This window comes from Perna viridis, chromosome 13 (assembly GCF_037379345.1).
Source record: "Perna viridis isolate PV_CMFRI_1.1 ecotype Kerala chromosome 13, ASM3737934v1, whole genome shotgun sequence".
Taxonomy (NCBI): Eukaryota; Metazoa; Mollusca; class Bivalvia; order Mytilida; family Mytilidae; genus Perna; species Perna viridis.
The window spans coordinates 31516984-31537600 of record NC_142457.1 but is presented as its reverse complement, the minus strand read 5'-3'; the positions used below and the strand labels follow the sequence as shown (position 1 = coordinate 31537600).

General features: G+C 32.7%; 1 protein-coding gene across 2 annotated transcripts in view; it reads left to right on the top strand.

The window, feature by feature from the left end:
* The window catches only part of LOC148600330 (uncharacterized), a 53325-nt gene extending 40259 nt beyond the window's left edge, over window positions 1–13066 (top strand). For both annotated transcript variants that reach the window (XM_088557106.1, XM_088557107.1), the window contains exon 10: window positions 6913–13066. In XM_088557106.1, coding sequence (XP_088413232.1) covers window positions 6913–8435 — 1523 coding nt within the window. In that variant the 3' untranslated portion in view covers window positions 8436–13066. The remainder of the gene's footprint in view (window positions 1–6912) is intronic.
* Window positions 13067–20617: the final 7551 nt, after the last annotated feature.

The window sequence follows — 20617 nt, the reverse complement described above, 5'->3', positions numbered from 1 at the left end:
GTCCCTGGATTACATTCTTTTGATTACGCTATAACCTTGGTTCCCTTAATTACTCTTACAATACAGAAGAGGTTAAATGTTGTATTAGGGGCTACTTTTTTCAAATACGGAAGAATAAAATATCACTCCAGGTGATAAATTTTATGGGAAGTTAAAATATTGCAACAGGGCGTTTATCTTTCATAACGGGGTATTTTATAATAGGGGATAAATGGGTTATATGTATCCTTACCAAAGTGAAAATATGGCAGCCGGGGGTGGGGATTGCAGAGTGAGGTAACTTTATCATAACGTGGAGGTAAGACTGTTGTAATAAGGGATTGATTGATCATAATGGGTTATGATTTCGCAGCAGGCGCGTTGTTTTAAGGGAGGCTATATATGCAGGGGGTTAATTTATTATTGGGGAATTTCAAATTTCAAAAAATAGGCTGTACCTTTTGGAACAAAATAAATTATATTTATTTAATTAATCAAAATAGGTTACGGTATGATGAATATGTCAAACATGCATATATAGACGTGAGCCTTAATAGATTTGTAAGAAGACAAAGTCGATAATATCACAATATTGAAGATATAATTAAACTATATATAAGTGATGTGTCTGCGCCACCACCACCCCATCCCCCAAAGAAATTGAATTAAAAAAAATAATAATAAAGAAAGAAAGAAAGAAAGGCTGATGTGTTTGGAGTAGTGAAATGCCAAGCGTTAGTCCTGTAAATTGTGTTAAGCATACTTCAAAATTGTCTTTTTTGTTTTGTTTAATCAATCTACAAAATTACGACTTTTGATATATTCCCTTTGTTCTTAAGCTTTGATCAGTATTGGTTATTTGACATGTTTCTATGTTTAAGTTAAATCTACGGGTTATATTATATAATTTATATATTATAAAGGCAATTGGAACTACATGGCCTTTCTGGTCACAGGGAGAAAAACCTCAGAATTGAACAAAAGAAATTGGTCTGAATATGATCGATCCGATTCTAAAATTATAATTAGTTTAATTGGCTGTTTTTTTTTTTTTTTTTCATTTTTTTCTTTTTTTTTTGCCATTAAATTCTTGGAAGAGTTATATCAATTGTTCTTTATTTCAAGTGAAATCTGACTGATTTTTTTTAGCGCCACCTGGTGGATAGAACTACCTTGATTCGCGTATGACTACAACGGAAGCAAATTTTTCAATTTGCATCCGAAACAATCAGAACGCCCCAAGCCTTTCTAGTTATACATAATTAAAAAAAAACTGGGAGGCAATAGACGGAAGAATCTGACTGGAATTCGTCCGATTCGAATCTAATATCATAATTTAAATGGCTGAAATTTTTACCATTACTTTTTTTCCTACCTTCTCGCTTTACGCCGAAATTCTTGACAGAGTTATTGTTCTTTATTTCAAGTGATATCTAACAAATTTGTTTTAGTGCCAGCTGGTAGATAGGGCTACTTTGAGGCGCGTATGACTTGAATGCCGGCATTTTTTCAAATAGAAATTCTCCTTTCTGCATCCGGAAGCGGAAATTGCTGAGTAGTTTCGATTGCATCCGAAGAAAATTTTTAGTGTGGTGGAAATGGCCGGGTAGTTCCGATTGACTAAAAGGTGGATACGGAAAATGGAACGGAAACGGGATACGAAATGCAAGAAGTATGGTCATGGTTATACATTTAGTATCAAAGTTATTACCTTAAACTTAATAATTATGCTTATTTGTTTGTTTATTTGTTTCTTTGGTTTATCTAAGTCATTGTCTGCTATCGATGAACGCGTCAGCGGAAACTTATAAAAGCAACATTCCAACAAACCTTTGGTATGCAGTAGAGGATCCAGACCTTGGTCAGCTGACAGATTTTTTTATAATCATTTTAGTAATATCTTTTAACAAGGGCAAAACAAATAATTCAGGTTAGGGAGCCTAAATGATGTCCGTGCGAGACCCGAAAGCAAAAAAAAACCTTAGTTAAGGGATGCTAACTGATCTTGTGAAGAATAATATGCAAATCAAATTGCGACGTCGACTCTATGAAAAACTCAAAATGTCTATTATACTGAAGAAACATAAGCCTTTGGTCTCGTAAGGCAAACCACCGTCAAGTTACTGAAATTAATAGGCTTGATGTAAAATCGGTGCTTTATTTTCCAATTCACATTCATGTCCAAGCTATAATGTCTTTCTGCATACATGATAATGCATTTAGGGAACTGGACATTAGCTGGGTATGTATAATATTAACTTTCCTTACACCAAAATTGAAGAATTCGGGTTTTTTTGCGGTTGTGTTTTTTTTTATTCTTTTGGAAATGCTTATGAATTTCTTGTCTCTAAATTTAGCTGATTTCAGTCCCTAACTGTTGAATATAAAAATGACATTTCAGTACTAGTTAATCTGAAGTTTGGTATGGTATAATCCACGCTGTTGTATAAATTATACGACGAAGTAATTATTAAGTGGGGACATAAGATCGCTTAAGTATTATAAACACAATTGGTTATGAATAGAGTAAAACACGTTAAGACGTTTGAATCGTCTTCTACCTTCCAATAACTTCCGACCCATGTAACAGAAAATCAATTAAACTTTATTGACTTTATTTATCATGTAATTATGTCCTAGTCATTGCAAGTTAGAAAATAGCGTTGAAAATTTTACATACAAACCAAAACTCTGCCGAATCTTTTATGGAGATGCAAATAAAATCTAAAAATGAAGAAAATCTACGGAACGTTTCTGTGTGTTACTTCAGTGATGAATCTAAAGATACGTGTGTATCGGATATTACTGTCTGAAATAGAAAAGAGAGGGTGGACAGGGGGGCACTTCATCCCCGCTTCCCTTACCCTAGACAATTGCTTCCCGGCTCCTTTTATTAGCTTTCAGTATTTTTCACCCCCGTTCCATCCCCATCAACAACCGCTTCCCGTCCCCTCCATCCCGTTTCCTGCCCTTTTAACCACTGATTTCCGTCCACTTAACCCCCAAATACATATCCCCGTCGCCCTGACAGAAAAAAAATCCGTATAGAACGTCTGCATTAGTATCTTGAAAGCCGTCCTACGACTACATTACTTGAATTTTTAATGGCCTACCTTTTACTTTACACCAATATCACTATTTTTAATAAAAAATATGATTTTTCTTTTCAGTCAGAATCGCAACGCAATCTACTAGGTATACCTCTAGTACGAAATACATTTTTTTCTCGCTAAATACGGTGTTTCGTCTGTTATTTTCCCGCAAAATATGAGATGGATAAGCGAACTATTGAACAATCGAGAACCGCGGACCCAGGTTTTTTTTAATAATTTTATATTTTGATGTTACTTGGTATATTCTAACCACATGTAAAAATTAGACAAATCTTGATGAATAGTCCGTCGCCCCGCCTTAATTAACAATACTTCTTGATGTAATTTCGGTAGTTCTCTTGACGTTGTATATTTCATTTATTTTTATTCCGTTTCGTTTGACTTTCGGTTGATTTCGTTTTGTTTCATGATTTTAGTTCGTTTCGGACTTTACAAGTTCTACTTCTGACACTCTGCTATATAGCTGAACCCGTAAGCTTTAAAATAAATTCCAATGAATAGATATCTTATCGTGACTCAACACCACATCGTTTTGCACGTTATAACAAAATGTTTCATTCAGAAATGTATCGTACAAGTTTTCTAGAACTCAAAATTTGAAGCTTACGCCAGTCTCATTAATAAGCGACTAAAGTTTATAAGAAGCGACAAAACGCGCCTGTAGGATATATTTCAATTATAGGCAAACAAAAAAAAACAAACAAAAATGACAAGGGAAAATCATTTCAAGATTTTGTAAACACAACTTTAAACTAAAAATGTAGTAGTAATGAACAGATATTTATTTTATGAAATGAACGATTAAGATATGAAAAAAAAAGATATGAAAGACAAAATTCACTAACTCTTGTTTCAGGCCTACTATTTTCACGAAATTTCAACTTACAATTTCAAATTCTCTAATTGCCTTTTTTAGAGCTAAAATATTATCTGAATACTAATATACAGAAAATACAAGCTATTGGGTCATAATTTAGTCAGAAGGAGGGTACAAAACACTACTTCCACAAAGTTTTCAAGGAATTTTCACAAAAATGAGAGGATTAGGGGTATATTTTTTAATCCAAAAATATAGAGCGCAAGTTATGAACAACACAATCTTCTGTCAGAAGTTGTGATAGTATAGAAGGCTATTTTTGTAGAAATATCAAAGAGTTCGACAATTAAATGCGCTCTATATTTTCTACATAAAAATGTCTCATTAAATAAGCTGTTTCAACACAATTCGACTTTATTTTCTGATTTTGCTTTATTTTCATCTACAATTTTAGTGAAACACAGGCATTAACAACCATGAAACTTTGTTTTTTAACGAAGGCATATATTCAAATAGTAAATTATACAATTATCAAATTTATTTGAAATACTTTAGTTTTTGGGGCTGATTTTGACATCTTCTTAACATACTCCTTTATGTTACACTGGAATACGTTGAAAAAACATGGAAGTCAACTAATAAAACTAATTTTTTTGTATTAATCCCAAATGAGCAATTTATAAATTACGGTTCTACCATTTATAATTAACTTATTAAAAAACATTATGCGTATTCATAAGCGAGCAAAGCTCGTAATCAAATGTATAGAAAATTCGTATAAAAATTCTTCATACTGACACTTGAAAACTTTCCTTCTAATCTGTTTACCTGGTCAATATCATAAGCGACCCTAGGATCGCTAAAAATATAGAGAGAAACTGGTGGAGCGAAAATACTACCCGGGCTTCCAAGTTACTTTCGTCCTAATCTGGAAACCTGAGTCAATATCCCAGGCGGCCTTACAGTCTATATTTGAAGTATATAACGGAAGATGTCAGATCCAGGGTACCAGGTTAACTTACGTCCAAGCAACTACATTATACATTAAAGCTTCAGAAATAGTAAAAATGCAGACGAAACAAAAGGTTTAAAAGATTTTGGTAAAACCATGCAATATACGCCGTACCCGGAACAGTTCTTCCGACAATTTTACGAATATTTGGAATGTTCTTTCCTGTCTCCCACTTATCACTGATGAAAAAATCCTAAACAATGGCAAAATGATAAACGGCTTGAAGTCTAATTTGTTGAAAAGGAAACCTGATACTTTCGCTCGCACTTATGGCTATTGTCTTCCTCATATTATAACTTTATTTAAACTGTATAATAAAATTGATTATCTAATGAGATGTTTTTCTGTTTTATCTATTTTTTTATTTTATTTTTCTATAAAAAAAGGCTTAGTTGCTATGAGTAATGAAATAAAACAGTGGATTCCCCTAAATCTCACACCTGTTAATTGCATAAAAACTCTAACAACAAAAACATTTCCCATCTTCGTTTTTTTTTATTTTGCCTTTATATGAAATCAAAAACTTCTTTGCGATTTTTCACTGTTTCTTGTCGCTTTTGACACTTCTTGGCGCTTCTTGTCTCTTCTTGTCGCCAATTAGTGAGATCCACTGACATCTGATGCACGTCGACCCATGAACACCGCAGCGCTATACAATTTGAAATCTGACTGTGGCACATGTTTGTAAGTAAGACAAAGATTTGCCCCACATTGACTCTGTTAATTCTCAAAGTTGATGTATGGCAACTGGGGGTAGGGATTGGAATTATTTTCTCACAGGCGCTAAAATATTTGTTTTCCAGCAAGACAGCAGCAGGAGTAAATTAAAATGTTTAATTTTCACATTGTGAAGTAAAGAGTTTTGTTTGTTTGTTGGGGTTTAACGTCCGAGCAGCTAGAGAAATATTGAATCCTAACTGTTTTCGTCCATGGCTGATAAAAAAATTGCTAAAATTTGGAATAATTTTATTATTTTCTTAATGATGTCAGCCCCCCTTTTTTTCAATAAAAACAATTGTTAGTGCCTAAACCAACACTCAGATTTTTACAATAGTATATACAGTGTAAAAAACATCTATTGCTGCCATTGCCTTTATGTGCCAACACTAGGTCAGGTAGTGTATACTGGTTCATTACTCAATAATTAGGAATTTAATTTTATATTATCCACAAGTGACCCCTAGTCCATGCATTATTTTAAAATCAATGTGACGTTTATAGCAAAGGGAGGCAACCAGACAACCAAGCAAAATAAAAAATATGTTGCATGGTAGTTCGAATTTTAATGAAAAAAAACAAAAAAGAGAGTTATATATATAATATATACATGTATATCTAACTATATTTTAATCTCTTTTTTCGTTTTTTTTTTTCACGAAAATTCAAATGACACGTGTGGATGGTAGAGCTCTGTCCTTGAAAAAATGCATCTGATAGGGTCAGGTCTTTTGAATTTGTTTGAAAAGCCTATTTCTAAACTCATTTAAAAGTTAATCATGAACACATAATCTATACATGTTTATAACTGAAAATGACTCCTGGACCAAATCTTAATTCATAGTTTTCTCTTTATATTACAGAAAAAATGGCATCATTCATACAGTGACAAAGACAATACATGGAAAACAGACATATACCAAAAAAAAGAACATGAAGTACATGTAACTAAAATAATACATACAAAGTAGGTTAGGTGTCCTTTGCTTTTCTAGAAACACCTGCCGAGTTGCTCATGAAAAGTCCAGAGTAGTTGAAAGATGAAAGGTTTATATAAACTCATTCTATAAGTTGATAAAAAATACATTTTGTAACAAGCTTTATCTGTTTTTGGATTCGAGGCTGGAGAAATTTTTTGCCTTGACCACCACCAACAAAACAAAAAAATATAACCAATGCCAAATCCCAAAAATACTAAGCAATATATAATTGATTTTAAGAGAATTGTCTCCTGGACTAAAATTAAAATTCATAATTTTCTCTTTATATTGCAGCAAAAATGGCATCATTCTTCGACAAAAACATTCAACTCAACTGTGAAGAACACAAGCAAAGATATCAATATTACTGTAGATCACACGATCGTGTTATTTGTCAAAAATGTCGACTGGAGTCCCATAAAAAGTGTAAAGACACTTTAGATATAGAAGATGTCATTCATAAAGTAAAATCATCAGCAGTTTTCGAGGATTTGTGGACCAATATAAAAACAAATCATCAAGCTCTCTTGAATGCAATCATTGATAGGGAAGAAAATGTGAAAAAACTACAGAAAAAGAAGGAAAAACTATCAACAGAGGTGAAAAAAAGAACACAAAATCTTATTGATCAAATTAAGAAACTAGAAAACAAAACACTATCAGAGTTGGAGTCAGTTGTAAATGAAAATATAAATGAAATCAAAGCCACCACAAAAATCCTGGAATCAAATAAAAGAAAACTTGGTGAATTATTGGAACAGGAGGAACTCATTAAGAACCATGTATCAAATTTCCAAACATTCATAGCAACAAAACAAATGGAGAGAGAAGTCCAAGAATCAGAAGAAATCTTACACAAATTATCTGAAAAAGGAGCCATGGATAATACAGACATAGAAATGAATGAAAACATCACAGCAGACGACACAATTTTTGGAATAAAAACTCTGTGTGACATTAAGGTATCAAAAGAAAAAAATACAACATCCATAGACATAAACAAACCAAGTATAGGTCAGGCAGAGGTGAAAACAAGATTCCCCAGACAACTGACACTTAAACAACAGTTTACAGCACGTCAAGGTTGGTGTTTTGGTTGTTGTAGGCTGCCTAATGGACTCCTGGTGTTGACTGATTGTTACAATGGTGTAGTAAACATACTACACAGTAATGGTCAACACAAATCATCAGTCAGATTTAATGGAGGACGAGATGCAGTATACGATGTAACAGTCATCAATGAGAACCATGTTGCTGTTTCTAATCCTCTCCATAAAACAATCTCCATCATAGATGTAGACAGGAGTAAAATCATTAAAACACTTCAGATAAAGAGTCCAGTCAGAGGAATTACACATAGTGATGGACATTTATACTTCTGTGTACCTCAGGTAGGAATCCGAAAAATTAATATAGATACAGAAAAAATAGACAAACTCCATGATGACCGGACTGTTGATGTTAAATCATATATAGACACAGATGGCAACAGAATATGTTATACCTGTCCTTACAACTATTGGAACAACGGCACAGTTGCTGTCTTAGATTCTGACCTCAGAGTTATCTTCACATTCAAGGATCACAATACAATGTCACTGCCTCATGGATTATCAATGGATGAACACCAGAATATTTTTGTGTGTAATAATTACAACAATAATTTATTATTAATTTCAAGGGATGGAGATAAACATGAAGTTGTAGTCAGTGGAGATGATGGGTTGTATCTCCCTGTGTGTGTACATTATGATAAAGTGACCCATCTCCTCACTGTTGTTGATGAGAAGGTGATCAGGATATTTACTGTATATTGACTTTTGATGGAGAACCAACACTGAGATAAACAAATTCAGATTTAAAGGTAAATAAAATATGTTTAATTTGTAATGATTCAATTGATCAGAAATCTTTAATAACAATATCAAAATTTTTTTCCCTTTTTTTTTGTAAGAAGTTTTTTCACCACCATGTTTTAATTTACTGACTTAATTAATTATCTTTAATAACAGAACTTTTTACTTTTTTATTCACATACATGTAATAATTAACTTGATTAAAAATCTTCAAAAAATAATAATAAAAAAAAATTGTTTATTTAGTATAACGAATGATTTTTTGGATTAGAAGGTAAGAAACATCATGTTTTATTTTTTGGGACTTGATTTTCAGAACTCTTTACAAATTATCTGAATTTTCTGCTTTTATCTTGTAAGAAGTTTATTCACATACATGTAACAATTCATTTAATTGATAAAAAATCTTTGGAAACTGTACAGAAATTTTAAATTGGGTAAAATTAATATATTTTTTTTATATTAATATTTTTATTTGAATGTCTTAGACTAAGTGTTGTTCTTCATCAAGTTTGTCAAATGCATGTATCAAGATACATGTATGTTACCACAGAAAATATTTTTATTCCATTTGATATGCATACTTGTTTTTAGCATTTTTAGGTTTCAAAATATGATTTCATATGTACATGTGTAAGTAGATGTTTTGTTTAATCAAGAAATAATAATCATTATTTTACACATATTTTAAATTACTATTCATGTACAGCATCAAATGATATAAAGACATTAGTATAAGTGATTATGTTAAAAAAAAATAAATTTTAAAAAAATTGTAAAACAAGAAGTAATGTAAAAATATGCACCATATTCATGATATTTTAATTTTAGCCATGATTTGAATAGACCCTTCTGTGCTGACTGTGGGATAGTCAATATGAAAAAAAATGTTTCTTCTACCCAAGCCCTACCTCACAGAAGTGTACTGGGCATGCTCATAAACTTACCAGGAAAGTGTCTAATTGTTTTTTCAAGAAATTTCATATTCAGTATATCCTCAACATATGATTTCCTTATAACTCTTCAATGCTTTGACTGTAAGATCGATATTCTTATAATACATTGACTTGTGTATAATTATTGGTGAACTTTTATGTAGTTCTTCTTGAAAATGCAAATTATATTTTGAGAGATAGTATTAAAGACTTCAAATTACTCATTGGTCATGAACAGTGACTTATTATAATTATGTAAATTGAAATTTCTCTTCACTTTAAAAGTTGTAAATACATTGAAATGTCTTCAAAACATGGTGTAGTTCTATACAATAAAATCTGGCATTTTGACTGTAAAAAAAATGAAAATATCTGATGAAAACATGAAAGATAAACATGAAAAGTGTGGTTTTATAGAATTATGCCATGTTTACATTGATTTATTTATTATATTTGTTTAATTATTTTTTTAACTTGTAAAATATGAATATGTATTTTTCTCTGTTTTTTTTTTTATGTACATACAGTGGCGGATAGATAATTTTTAAAAGGGGGGGGGTCAAAAGGGGATTCAGGCTATTATTTGCTCCTTTAAGCCCATATTGTGCACAAAGTTCACAAAATTTGCCTTCAAATGGGAGGGAGAGAAAGAGATAACCCCCTCTTTAATGGGAGGGAGAGAAAGAGATAACCCCCTCTTTAATGGGATGGAGAGAAAGAGATAACCCCCTCTTTAATGGGAGGGAGAGAAAGAGATAACCCCCTCTTTTGGATTTACCACTGTTATTATATTAACACTAAGTACTTCTCCATCTAGCAATCAGGCAAAATGTGTATAAGGTGTGGCACATGAAGAAAAAAAAAAAAGATTTTATTGTATTAACCAAGTACATGTATTTATACCTGATGACATCCAGAAATAACCATCAACGTAATTGTAAAATTTGCCTTATTAAGATATTGAAAGGTCAAGTTTAGTTGAAATGCGCTATAAAAAATGGTGGGAAAATTTTCCCACACTTTTTAGCTCACCTAACCTGAGGCCAGGTGAGCTATTGCCATCACTTGGCGTCCGTCGTTGTAGTTAACAATTATACAAAACTCTTCTCCTCTGAAACTACTTGACTAATTAGAACCAAATTTAGTATGAATGTTCCTTGAGTTATTGCCCTTTCTGAACGATTTTTGCTATTTTTAATGTTATTTCTTTCCAAAATCTTCTCCTCTGACACTACTTGACCAATTTAAACCAAACTTAGTATGAATGTTTCTTGGGGTATACTACATAGAATTTGTGTGGGGATTTTTGATTTCGTCGAAAATGTCAGACAGTTTTTCACATACATCTCCTAAACTGTTAGGTTTATCCAAATTCTTCCAATAGCTGAAATTATCCATATTATTAGGACTACAAGTCTTCAGACTCCTTGTAAGAGTTATTGCCCTTGAAAGGGGAAAAATGACTTTTTTTTTTGATAGTTTTCAGTCAATATCTTAAAAACTATGATAGATTAAAAGAAACTTCCAGTTGTTGAAAAGGTCTTGTGATAGTCCTACCAAAGACTTCTTTAGTCAAAATTGTTGGACAACTTCTTGTTTAATTTATTGCCTTTGAAAGGCGAAATTCAGGTAGGTGAACGATTCAGGCTTCTGGGAGCCTCTTGTTCCGTATATAAGCAGTCAAAAAATATCTAGGTCGCAGATGCTTCAGGATTAATTTAAATAGCTGTTCAGTTGTTTTCTAGATGTATTGAATATTTTTTAAGCAAAAAAGACCAAATTGAGGAGTATGATATGTCACCCATTGCCCGATTCTTTTACATAATTGTACTTAATAAGTAGTTCAAATTCAAAGAAGTCCGACAATTTAATAGAGGAACATCACAAGTGAAATTAAGAACAAGGCCGGTGAGGATTTGCCTTGGTGAACAATTTTATGACTAACAAGGCCTTGAAAAATGAAAGTACATGTACTTAGAATGGAAGAATAATTTGGATTTTCTCATGATTTGACTATGACAATATTAATCGTGGAGTCTTGTTATACTCAGCCAATATGGATTTTTTGGAAAAAAAAAGGCTAGACAATATTGAATTTCTGTAAATAGACATGTTATGATGTGAATTTTTTATGTTTTGCTGTATCAGTTGTGGATTTTTCATACATGTACATGTATTATGAATTGTGTATTTATCATTGTGTGAACTTAAATTGGATAGTGAAAGTGTATAAAATAGTGCTAATCTACAATGTATACTCAGTTCTTGAATACTCCAAATTAAAATATCATTTAATATTGGTATGGGATTAAATAGGTACATGTACAAGTAGTTATGATAACTTAACCCTCCATCCAAATGGGAACATATGTGGATGGAGGTTTACCTTGTCGTAATTATGTACTAGTAAGTAAAATGAATGAAATTTTAACTTGTTCTCAATTCAGTTTATAAATAATATCTGAAGTAACACCACTATTAACGGTAGTCATAAGAGTTTGTATTTAAGAGTTTTGCTGTGAAAAGAATTTTTATACAAAAGGAACAGGTAAAAAAATTAAATGCACATACATGTACATGTACTTATGGAACTGTAATAAATGTAGAATGTTTATTATTGTCAGAAAATACCAAAATATTTTCATTTGTTAACAGTACAGGAATCAACACAAACTGCTACTGTATTAATTAAAGTTGTTTGATTCCATGATTAATTACTTTAATTTGGAGTTTTCAGGAGGAGAGTCAAACATCCATGTATCAAATTTATCAGATATGTTCTACATTTTATATGTTTTTATTTAGCATTTTAATTGAATGGAACCAGCTTGACATGTTTGTAGAAGTATTATATTTATATTTGTTTTTCAAGTGTGGCTATATGTAATAAGAATTACACTGTCTATCTGTTCGTTTGTCCGCATTTTTGTTTATTTTCATTTTACAAGTACATTTATTTGTTTCTAGTTGAAGCAGTGAGCTTGCTTACAATATTCCTGGTTCAATTCATTTCTCTTTCTGAAGTATGTAATGCATTTTATTAACTTTAAAGTTCCTAGAGATTTCTAAATATTTTACTTAAATTATCGTAAGTTGCATTGTAGTTCTAAGGGAGATAATCCATTTTGCTTCAAACATACCGAAGTAAATGATAACAGTATCTATTATTTTATCAATAGTAGCACTTTGTTTTCAAAAAGCTTTCCTACTAAACCAGTGAAATAAAATAACAGAATGTTAACTAACAAAAGTGAATAATAAATATTTGTTTATTTTGCATTTTTGGGCTCTTTTTTTGTGTAGACTATAACAATCTTTCAACAAAATTGTATCATCTATATTTGTGTGTGTGTAATTGTTTTGTAAAAAAGTATGAGTTTTATAGACACTGTGACAATGTATTAAAGACCAATTTGATGTTTTAATTAATATCTATTTCGATTCAAAATTAGTGTAAAATATTGTCCAGCCATTTCTCACTTCAATAATTGGTTTTATTTTATATGGTGTTTTAAAAAGAAGAGTTATTGCTCTTGAATTTTAAGTATTCAGAATTTTACTTCTCTTTTTAAGAAAATTTTTTATTTTTATGTGTAATTTGTCTTCAAATGCTGAGTGCCAATGTACACATGTATAAAAATAAAACATTTTATGGAACTCTCTATTTGATTGCCTACAGGGTATAGGTGAAATGTCCTTGTCATCAGACAAGTTGAAATGCTCTTACCTTGAGATCATGGGATCAATGCATTAGAATTGTTAGTCTTCACTTTGCGGTCATTTGCTTGGGTAGCATAAGATACATCTTTAAGTTCAATTTGCTAATGGCTCAAAGTATTTATGGAAGGTGAAATATAATGATTTAATGATGAGCTACACTCCTTGCGTGCGGGAAACCTAAACATTTTAAGGAGTGTAGCACTTGAACAATTTAGTGTGACGATCGGACCAAGTATACAGCAGGTTTTTATTTACTTACTGGCCATTACACTAAATTGAATATTGGACAGGAGTGGAGTTACACCACTTCTACATATACTTGTCTTTTTGTCATATTTAGAAGGCCTCGTCATGCAAGGTTAAGTTAGCTTATTTCTGCCAAAATGGTGTATGACACCCTGTTCTCTTGGACCTTCATCTCTGTTTTCACTTTTTTACGCAGGAAAAGGGTTGTGTTTACTGTAATTGTGGTCATGTTGGTCCTTTCTCGAGACTAGTCTAATCTTTCTTCCTGATTACATCGACCGAAGAGGTTTTTGTCAGAGATTTTATTATAGTAGGTTTATTTCAGTTTAACTAGTATACCAACATGTCACACTTGAACAATACAAGACAGATATTTAATAGCAACCAATCAGTGATTCTCTCCCCGTATTATCGTCATTCGTCCACATTTCATGTCTTGACAATTATTTGAGTATAAGCATATATCTTATTATATCAAAAAAGGAAGCCTGGAATTGATGTTGGTGGTATTGACTTGAAATGATAAGGAAAGAGGGTCCAGAAATTTGAGTTAAGGTAAATGAATCTTATAAATTGTTACCACAAGATGCAATACACCCTCCTCCCAAAGAAATACTTGGATTAGCTATGGGGTTGTGTTTATTAAGGAATAAGGGGTCAAAAAAGACTTCGCTGGTTTTGGTTAAGTTCTTATCCTTTGTCAATTGTCTAATAACTTTAAAAACTTTGAAAAAGTTGAAACATTTCTTGAGCTGGAATAGAGTGTTACAACTTTAACAAACTGATCATTGTTCAACCTCCGCAGTCGTATCAACCTTAGCCCTGTGAAGCATTTCATTTGTTGTATATGAGAGAAAGAGTAAAGACAAGCATGGTAGGAACAAGAACATAATACAGGGGACAAAGACTACACTAAGAAAACAAAATTTTAAAAAAAAATTAAAAAATAAACAACAAAGAGAGTGATGAATATTCATGATACAGAGACAAATACTAGACAAGAAGATTTTGTTTGTTTGTTTGTTGGGGTTTAACGTCCGAGCAGCAATATTTCAGCTATATTCAGACAATGAACATGAAATGAAAAAAAGAAAGGATGAGTCACAAGGATAATAGGGTCGACAAATTTTGATTGCCACTGGAAAAAGGGGGGATGGGTAAGGTCGGGCAATTTAGCCTCCTGTGGCGGAGCGCCAAGGTTCCTACTCCTATCGAATGCCACAGCGGGGTTCTTTAACGTGGCATCTTTCCAAACACGGTGCACCACTATGGTTTGCGGTCAGGTTTTCCGTATTATAGCCTGAAAACCTCAGCATGTAACACGCCAGGGGTACCCCATTCCACCGCCTGGGGCACACATCCCAGTTGCTCTGTGGGCAGAGCGCCTAGCCCCCGGCTAGGTTTCTGAGCACTATTTAGTCGCCTTATACGACAAGCTTAGCGCTGCTGTAGGCCTATTCTTTTAACACCCGGACCTGCACGGGGCTGACGGAGAAGACAAACAAATCACCATAAATATTAATAGAACAGCCCACACAGATTGAAAAATTTATGAACAGCCCAGATTGTACTGAAAACTGGGAGATTTGATTAGGTGGTCGGTAGGGTAAGCGTCTCGGTTTTTTTTCTAGATACACCACCGAATGCCTCATTAAATGTCAATCAGTTATTTCATCAACAGATCACTGTACATAAATACCATAAATTTATAGATCCATAGCACAATTTGCTTTAACAATGAACAATGTTTGGGCCCTACAAGGCATACAACTTTCCATTACAAGTGTTACTTACAACTGAGTATATGGGTGATATCTGACTGATAAACCAAGCTTCCAGACATCATACATGTACAAATACAGGGGTGAAACTAGAAATACTGTGAGCAATGTCACAAAGAGAATACCTTCTGCTTCAAATTGACTTGTTAGATAATCCCCCTTTTGAGTCATCCCACCGAAATTATATTCATTCATGCACATCAACATACCCGAACTGCTCATAAAATTTCATTAGAATTCCCTGAGAGGTTTAGAGGAGGAGTTGTGCTCACAATAAATGTAGACAGACGAACTATGAGTGGCCGTTCATGTCATAGGAGGGCTAACTTACGCGTACATTATCAAGATATACTGGGCCATAGAATTCGGCTTTCCGTCAGTCCATCTGTCCGTCCGGGCATAACCTGGGAACGCCTTGATGAATTTTGATAACATTACAAAATGTAACACGGATGAATGCATTTGGAGTAAGAAAGACACCAAATGAATTTGGGATTAGTAGGTTAAAGGACAAGATCACAAGCACTTAATGAAATTGCATTTTTGACCCATAATATGGTTTCCGGGGCATAACTTGAGAACACCTTGATAGATTTTCACATGTACACTAATGAATGCTTTTTGGTTAAAGAAGGCACCTTTTTTTTTGTATTTGTGGTCATTAGGTCAAAGTTCAAGGTCACTGGTACCAAATGGAATGAAGCGGGACCTGGAGCACAGCTCTTGTTTATTCAATCTGGAGTAATAAACTGATTTTCATTCAAACTTCATCTTCAACTTGAACAACAAATAAAAATAGAAAAAAAACTTAATTTAACTTAAATTTAATTTGGTGATCCCATACACTCCAAATAATGGTACCTACCGCATGAACATTTACAGACTCTGGTCAGTCTCTAGTTTCTCGATTACTATCTGACATACACCATTTGCTTTAGATGAACAAGCTTAGTTGTGATCGATTTTTATATTGAAAATGTTGGCCATTTATCTGAGTTTAATTGTGAAAAATAAAAAGTTATTTTTTATCTGAAATTTGTCCAGGATGTGATTACCAGCTCCTTAAATCCTTTGTCATTGATTTGATATTATTGACAATGTTAACTATTTCTCCTCTTGCCATGAAGGGGACACGTGGCTTTGCTATGAATTCTTCTTCTCCATCTCCTGCTTCTCATACAAACCTTGTCCTGTTCTTGACATTTTTTGTCTTTTAACATAGGCCTTTGATATTTGGTATAGCCTGCAAAGACGACTTGTCGTGTACCATTTTAGATAAACTTGACCTCTGACCTGAAATTTATGGACGGGGAATCTTACGTTTTAGTGCGCTAAACCAATCACCCATAGTTTCTGTCGGACTTATAAGTATGAAAAAGAGGCAAATGATGCCCTTGTCATAACTTCAAAGCTTAATTAAAGCTATTCATTCACTACTGTACCTTGTATAACAATTTACTAAATTGGCATTTACTTTATAAATTTTGAAAAATAATGTGACGAGTCGAAAACTTGTGGGTGGTAGATCACAAATTTTCTTTAAAAGTTACATTAGCATGTTCAGTTATATGGACTATTTGTGTGTCTGAATGGGGTAATGAAACTTTTGGGTCACATTTTGTGACTTAATTTAAATGGGGCAATATATATTCTATTCAATGGACAAATGTTTAATATTTCCTTTGCTACATACATAACCATTAAAAAAAAACCTGTGTCTTCGACATTATTGAGCCGCCTGGGTGGTCTAGTGGTAGAGTGCTTGCCTCGAGTGTGGAAGGTTGAGAGTTCGATCCCTGACCGAGTCATACCAAAGACTTATAAAAATGTTCCACACACCTGAAATTTCCATGTAAAATAATAAATCATAAAAACTTTAATAGACATTTGTCCAAACATCCACCCAAAGGCACTCTATCATCTGGTTGTGACAGCCCTTTCTCTTTATAGCGCTACCTCTATTTTTTTCTAGTTTTTATTCCAATTATGCACAAACGTCAACAGTTTCAATACCATGATCACATCGGATTCTGGATGGAATACCGTAATCTTTTATGGCGTCAATAAAGTTGTCAAACACAGAGATGGCCTTTAGAAAGATTACTGCTATAGCCAACAATACACCCATGTATCACAATTTGCCACCTAGAAAGACAATGTTAGATTTAATATTAGTAAAAAACATAGAATTTTCTTTAAATTTCCTTACAGGCGACGGTACTAACATCTAATTTTGCCTATAATGAATATATTTTTTGACTCTGTAGAAGTGACGAAGAGTAGTTAAGGAACACAAGTATCACATGTAGGAAAGTGTTCAAATGTTTAAAGTGAGACCTCAGCTATATGTCGGACAGAATATGCTTGGCAAAGAGAAGAGTGAACACACCAGCTTTTTATTGTTCATGTGAGAAGACTATCAAAATCAGGTATCAATTCAAAATATCAGGTACTTAGTCATTTATTTACCAAATTATAAGTTTGATTTTATGCCCCACCTACAAAGTAAGGTGAGCATATAGTTTTCAGTCTCTACATACCCCTTCTGTGTATGAGCTTCAGATGCATGCTGAAGGATAAATGATCCCATTAAGAGACTTTGCATGCAATTAGATAATGATTTGGTTGCTTTCCATTTAAATTACTCAGACTCATGCCTATTCTTAAAAACAAAAGAACTGCAATATAAATATGAAATATATTAATTACTGTACACAGCATTACAAGGCCAAATAGGATGTAAATAGTTCTTTTAAGCATTTTCAAAAATTTAAACACCTTTTCTTTTATTACAAGTTACAAAGGTTTAAGTATATGCAAGGTAACTTTCAAATATCTGATGTTTAGATATTTCAATTAAGTACTTCTCCATCTAAGAGTCGGGCAAAAGTATTTAAGGTGTGGCACATGAAGGAAAAAAAAACACGCAGACATTTCACTGTATTAACCAATTAATTAAACCTGATAACCACCAGAAATAACCATCAAAGTGTTTGTAAAATTTGCCTTTATAAGATATTAAAAGGTCAAATTCAATTGAAAAGCACTATGGAAGAATGGCGGGAAAATTTTCCCGCACTCTTTCCCTATATAAGCAGTAAAAATATCTAATTCACAGATACTTCAGGATAAACTTAAATATCTTTTGGGTTATTTTCTAGATAATTATACTGAATATATTTTAGGCAAAAATGACTAAATTGGGAAATTGGGGCAAAATGGTGTGCCACCCATTGCCTGATTCTTACAAAGAATGGTACTTAATTATCAATTATTCATGCACCCAAATAAATAATGTCAGTTTATTGGTATTGAATGTGCACATATGAAGATAACATTTTTTATTATAATAACTACTTTAATAATAACTTCCTGACTATCATTCAATCCTATGCATAGACACATTAAATTTATTTAAATAAAAATCATATTTTGAACTCATTTTTTGTGTTTTTTTTTAAAATTTAGTCCCTGAATTGTATGTGTACTAATACAGACAAAAATATATGTATTTATTTTATTGGTATCTTTTTAAAATATTTTTTATCAAGAAATTTCATAACTCGAAAAGTATTCAAGTATTTTAAGTTTGTAGCTAAAATAGAAAAAAAATGATAAAACATGATTTTATAATCATTTTGCCTTCAAAATTGTTACAACACCTTATTAGTTTACAGTTTTGTTCTTATAACCAATAAATATGAAAATTCCCATTTCGCCTCAGTACTTTTTTACCTGTATTTCACATCTGAGGCGAAATGGGAACACACCTGTATATCTAATATAACTACATTGTGTATAGCATTTAAAGAAATGTCAGATTTAGAAATATTTAGAGGCGAACCGCTGGTCCAAACTCATTGTTGTATCTGGACGTAAGTTTATGATTTTCGTCCAAATACCACAGTGAGTTTGGACCAACGGCTTTGTAGGTTGGCCTCTAAATATTTCTCCTCTCCAGAAACCAAATTGCACACCCTGCTAGATCAACTCTTGCACATCCGTCTAGTACTCTGTCTTGTTGTGTGTATATATATATATATTTCCTCTTGGCCAACCTAACACGTGATGAATTAGTTCCTATTGCTTGTACCAACAACTTCTCCTATCTTTTCTATTTTGATCTAGATTGTCATCAGATATAACAGATGTTTGTCTCCAACTAATGCTAAAAGCCCTGTGAAACATCATTTTTAATAGCAATATCATAAAACATCATCTACGAGACATAATTATATGCAGCGTTCACGAAATTATAGAAATGTATTCAGAGCTGACAAAGGTATATACAGCAACAGCACAACGTTACATGCAGTGCTCAGAACACTATATATGTAGTAGTCACAACATTACATGCAGTAGTCACAACATCACATGCAGTAGTCACAACATTACATGCAGTGCTCAGAACACTATATATGCAGTAGTCACAACATTACATGCAGTGCTCATAACACTATATATGCAGTAGTCACAACATTACATGCAGTGCTCAGAACACTATATATGCAATAGTCACAACATTACATGCAGTGCTCATAACACTATATGTGAAGTAGTCACAGGATTACATTTAGTGCTCACAACATTATTTGCAGTGCTAAAAATATTACTTAGTATATGCTGTGGTCACAAGATTATATGAAGTGCTCACAACAATTATATGCAGTGGTCACCATATTTCATATGCAGTGCTCAGAACATTATTATTTATAAGTGAAATAGCCTAGCTGGCCGAGTGGTCTAGGGCGCTGGACTTTGTGCAGGCGGTGTTGTCATAGCTGTCACAGCGGTACGAGTTCGAGTCCCGCGGTGGGAACGACCAAAAAATTTTCAGACCTTTCTATACGTTTACATATCTTCCCTGTATCAATTTGATCCGATGGAGCAGTGTATATTCTGATATTCATATAATAATAAATTGTCACGCGATTACTTGATAGAATGTATCAGTATTAAGTAGCTGTCTTTGTAAGAATCATGCAAAATCTGAAAAATGTGCTACGCCCCAAAAAAGGCTACACATTTCTATTTTTGTTATTTTGTGGTTTTACAGGTCTATATGATGAAATGTATAAATATTCATTCCAATCTGTCTGCTCTTTAATCCACATTAAAAATCCAACAGTTTCTATTGTATTTTAGTGTCATTTACAGAGCTATCACCCTTAATTTTGAATTCTACAGTGCATTCTATAGAATACTTATCTCCTAAGACCAGGTTATATGAAAAACTGAATGTTAATGTCTGTTTTTCCCCTGCCATTCAAAAAAAATAAAAATATATAGGTTTTTCACCCATGAATCGCATTTTGCATGATTCTTAGCTGGAGTGCTACTTAAATTACAATTGATTGTGATTACATACTATAATTACCAAATTAATATAATATGTTATATTTACGCATATTTACAATTAAATTAAACAAATTTACTGTATTCTTCTCCGACTGTAGATTCA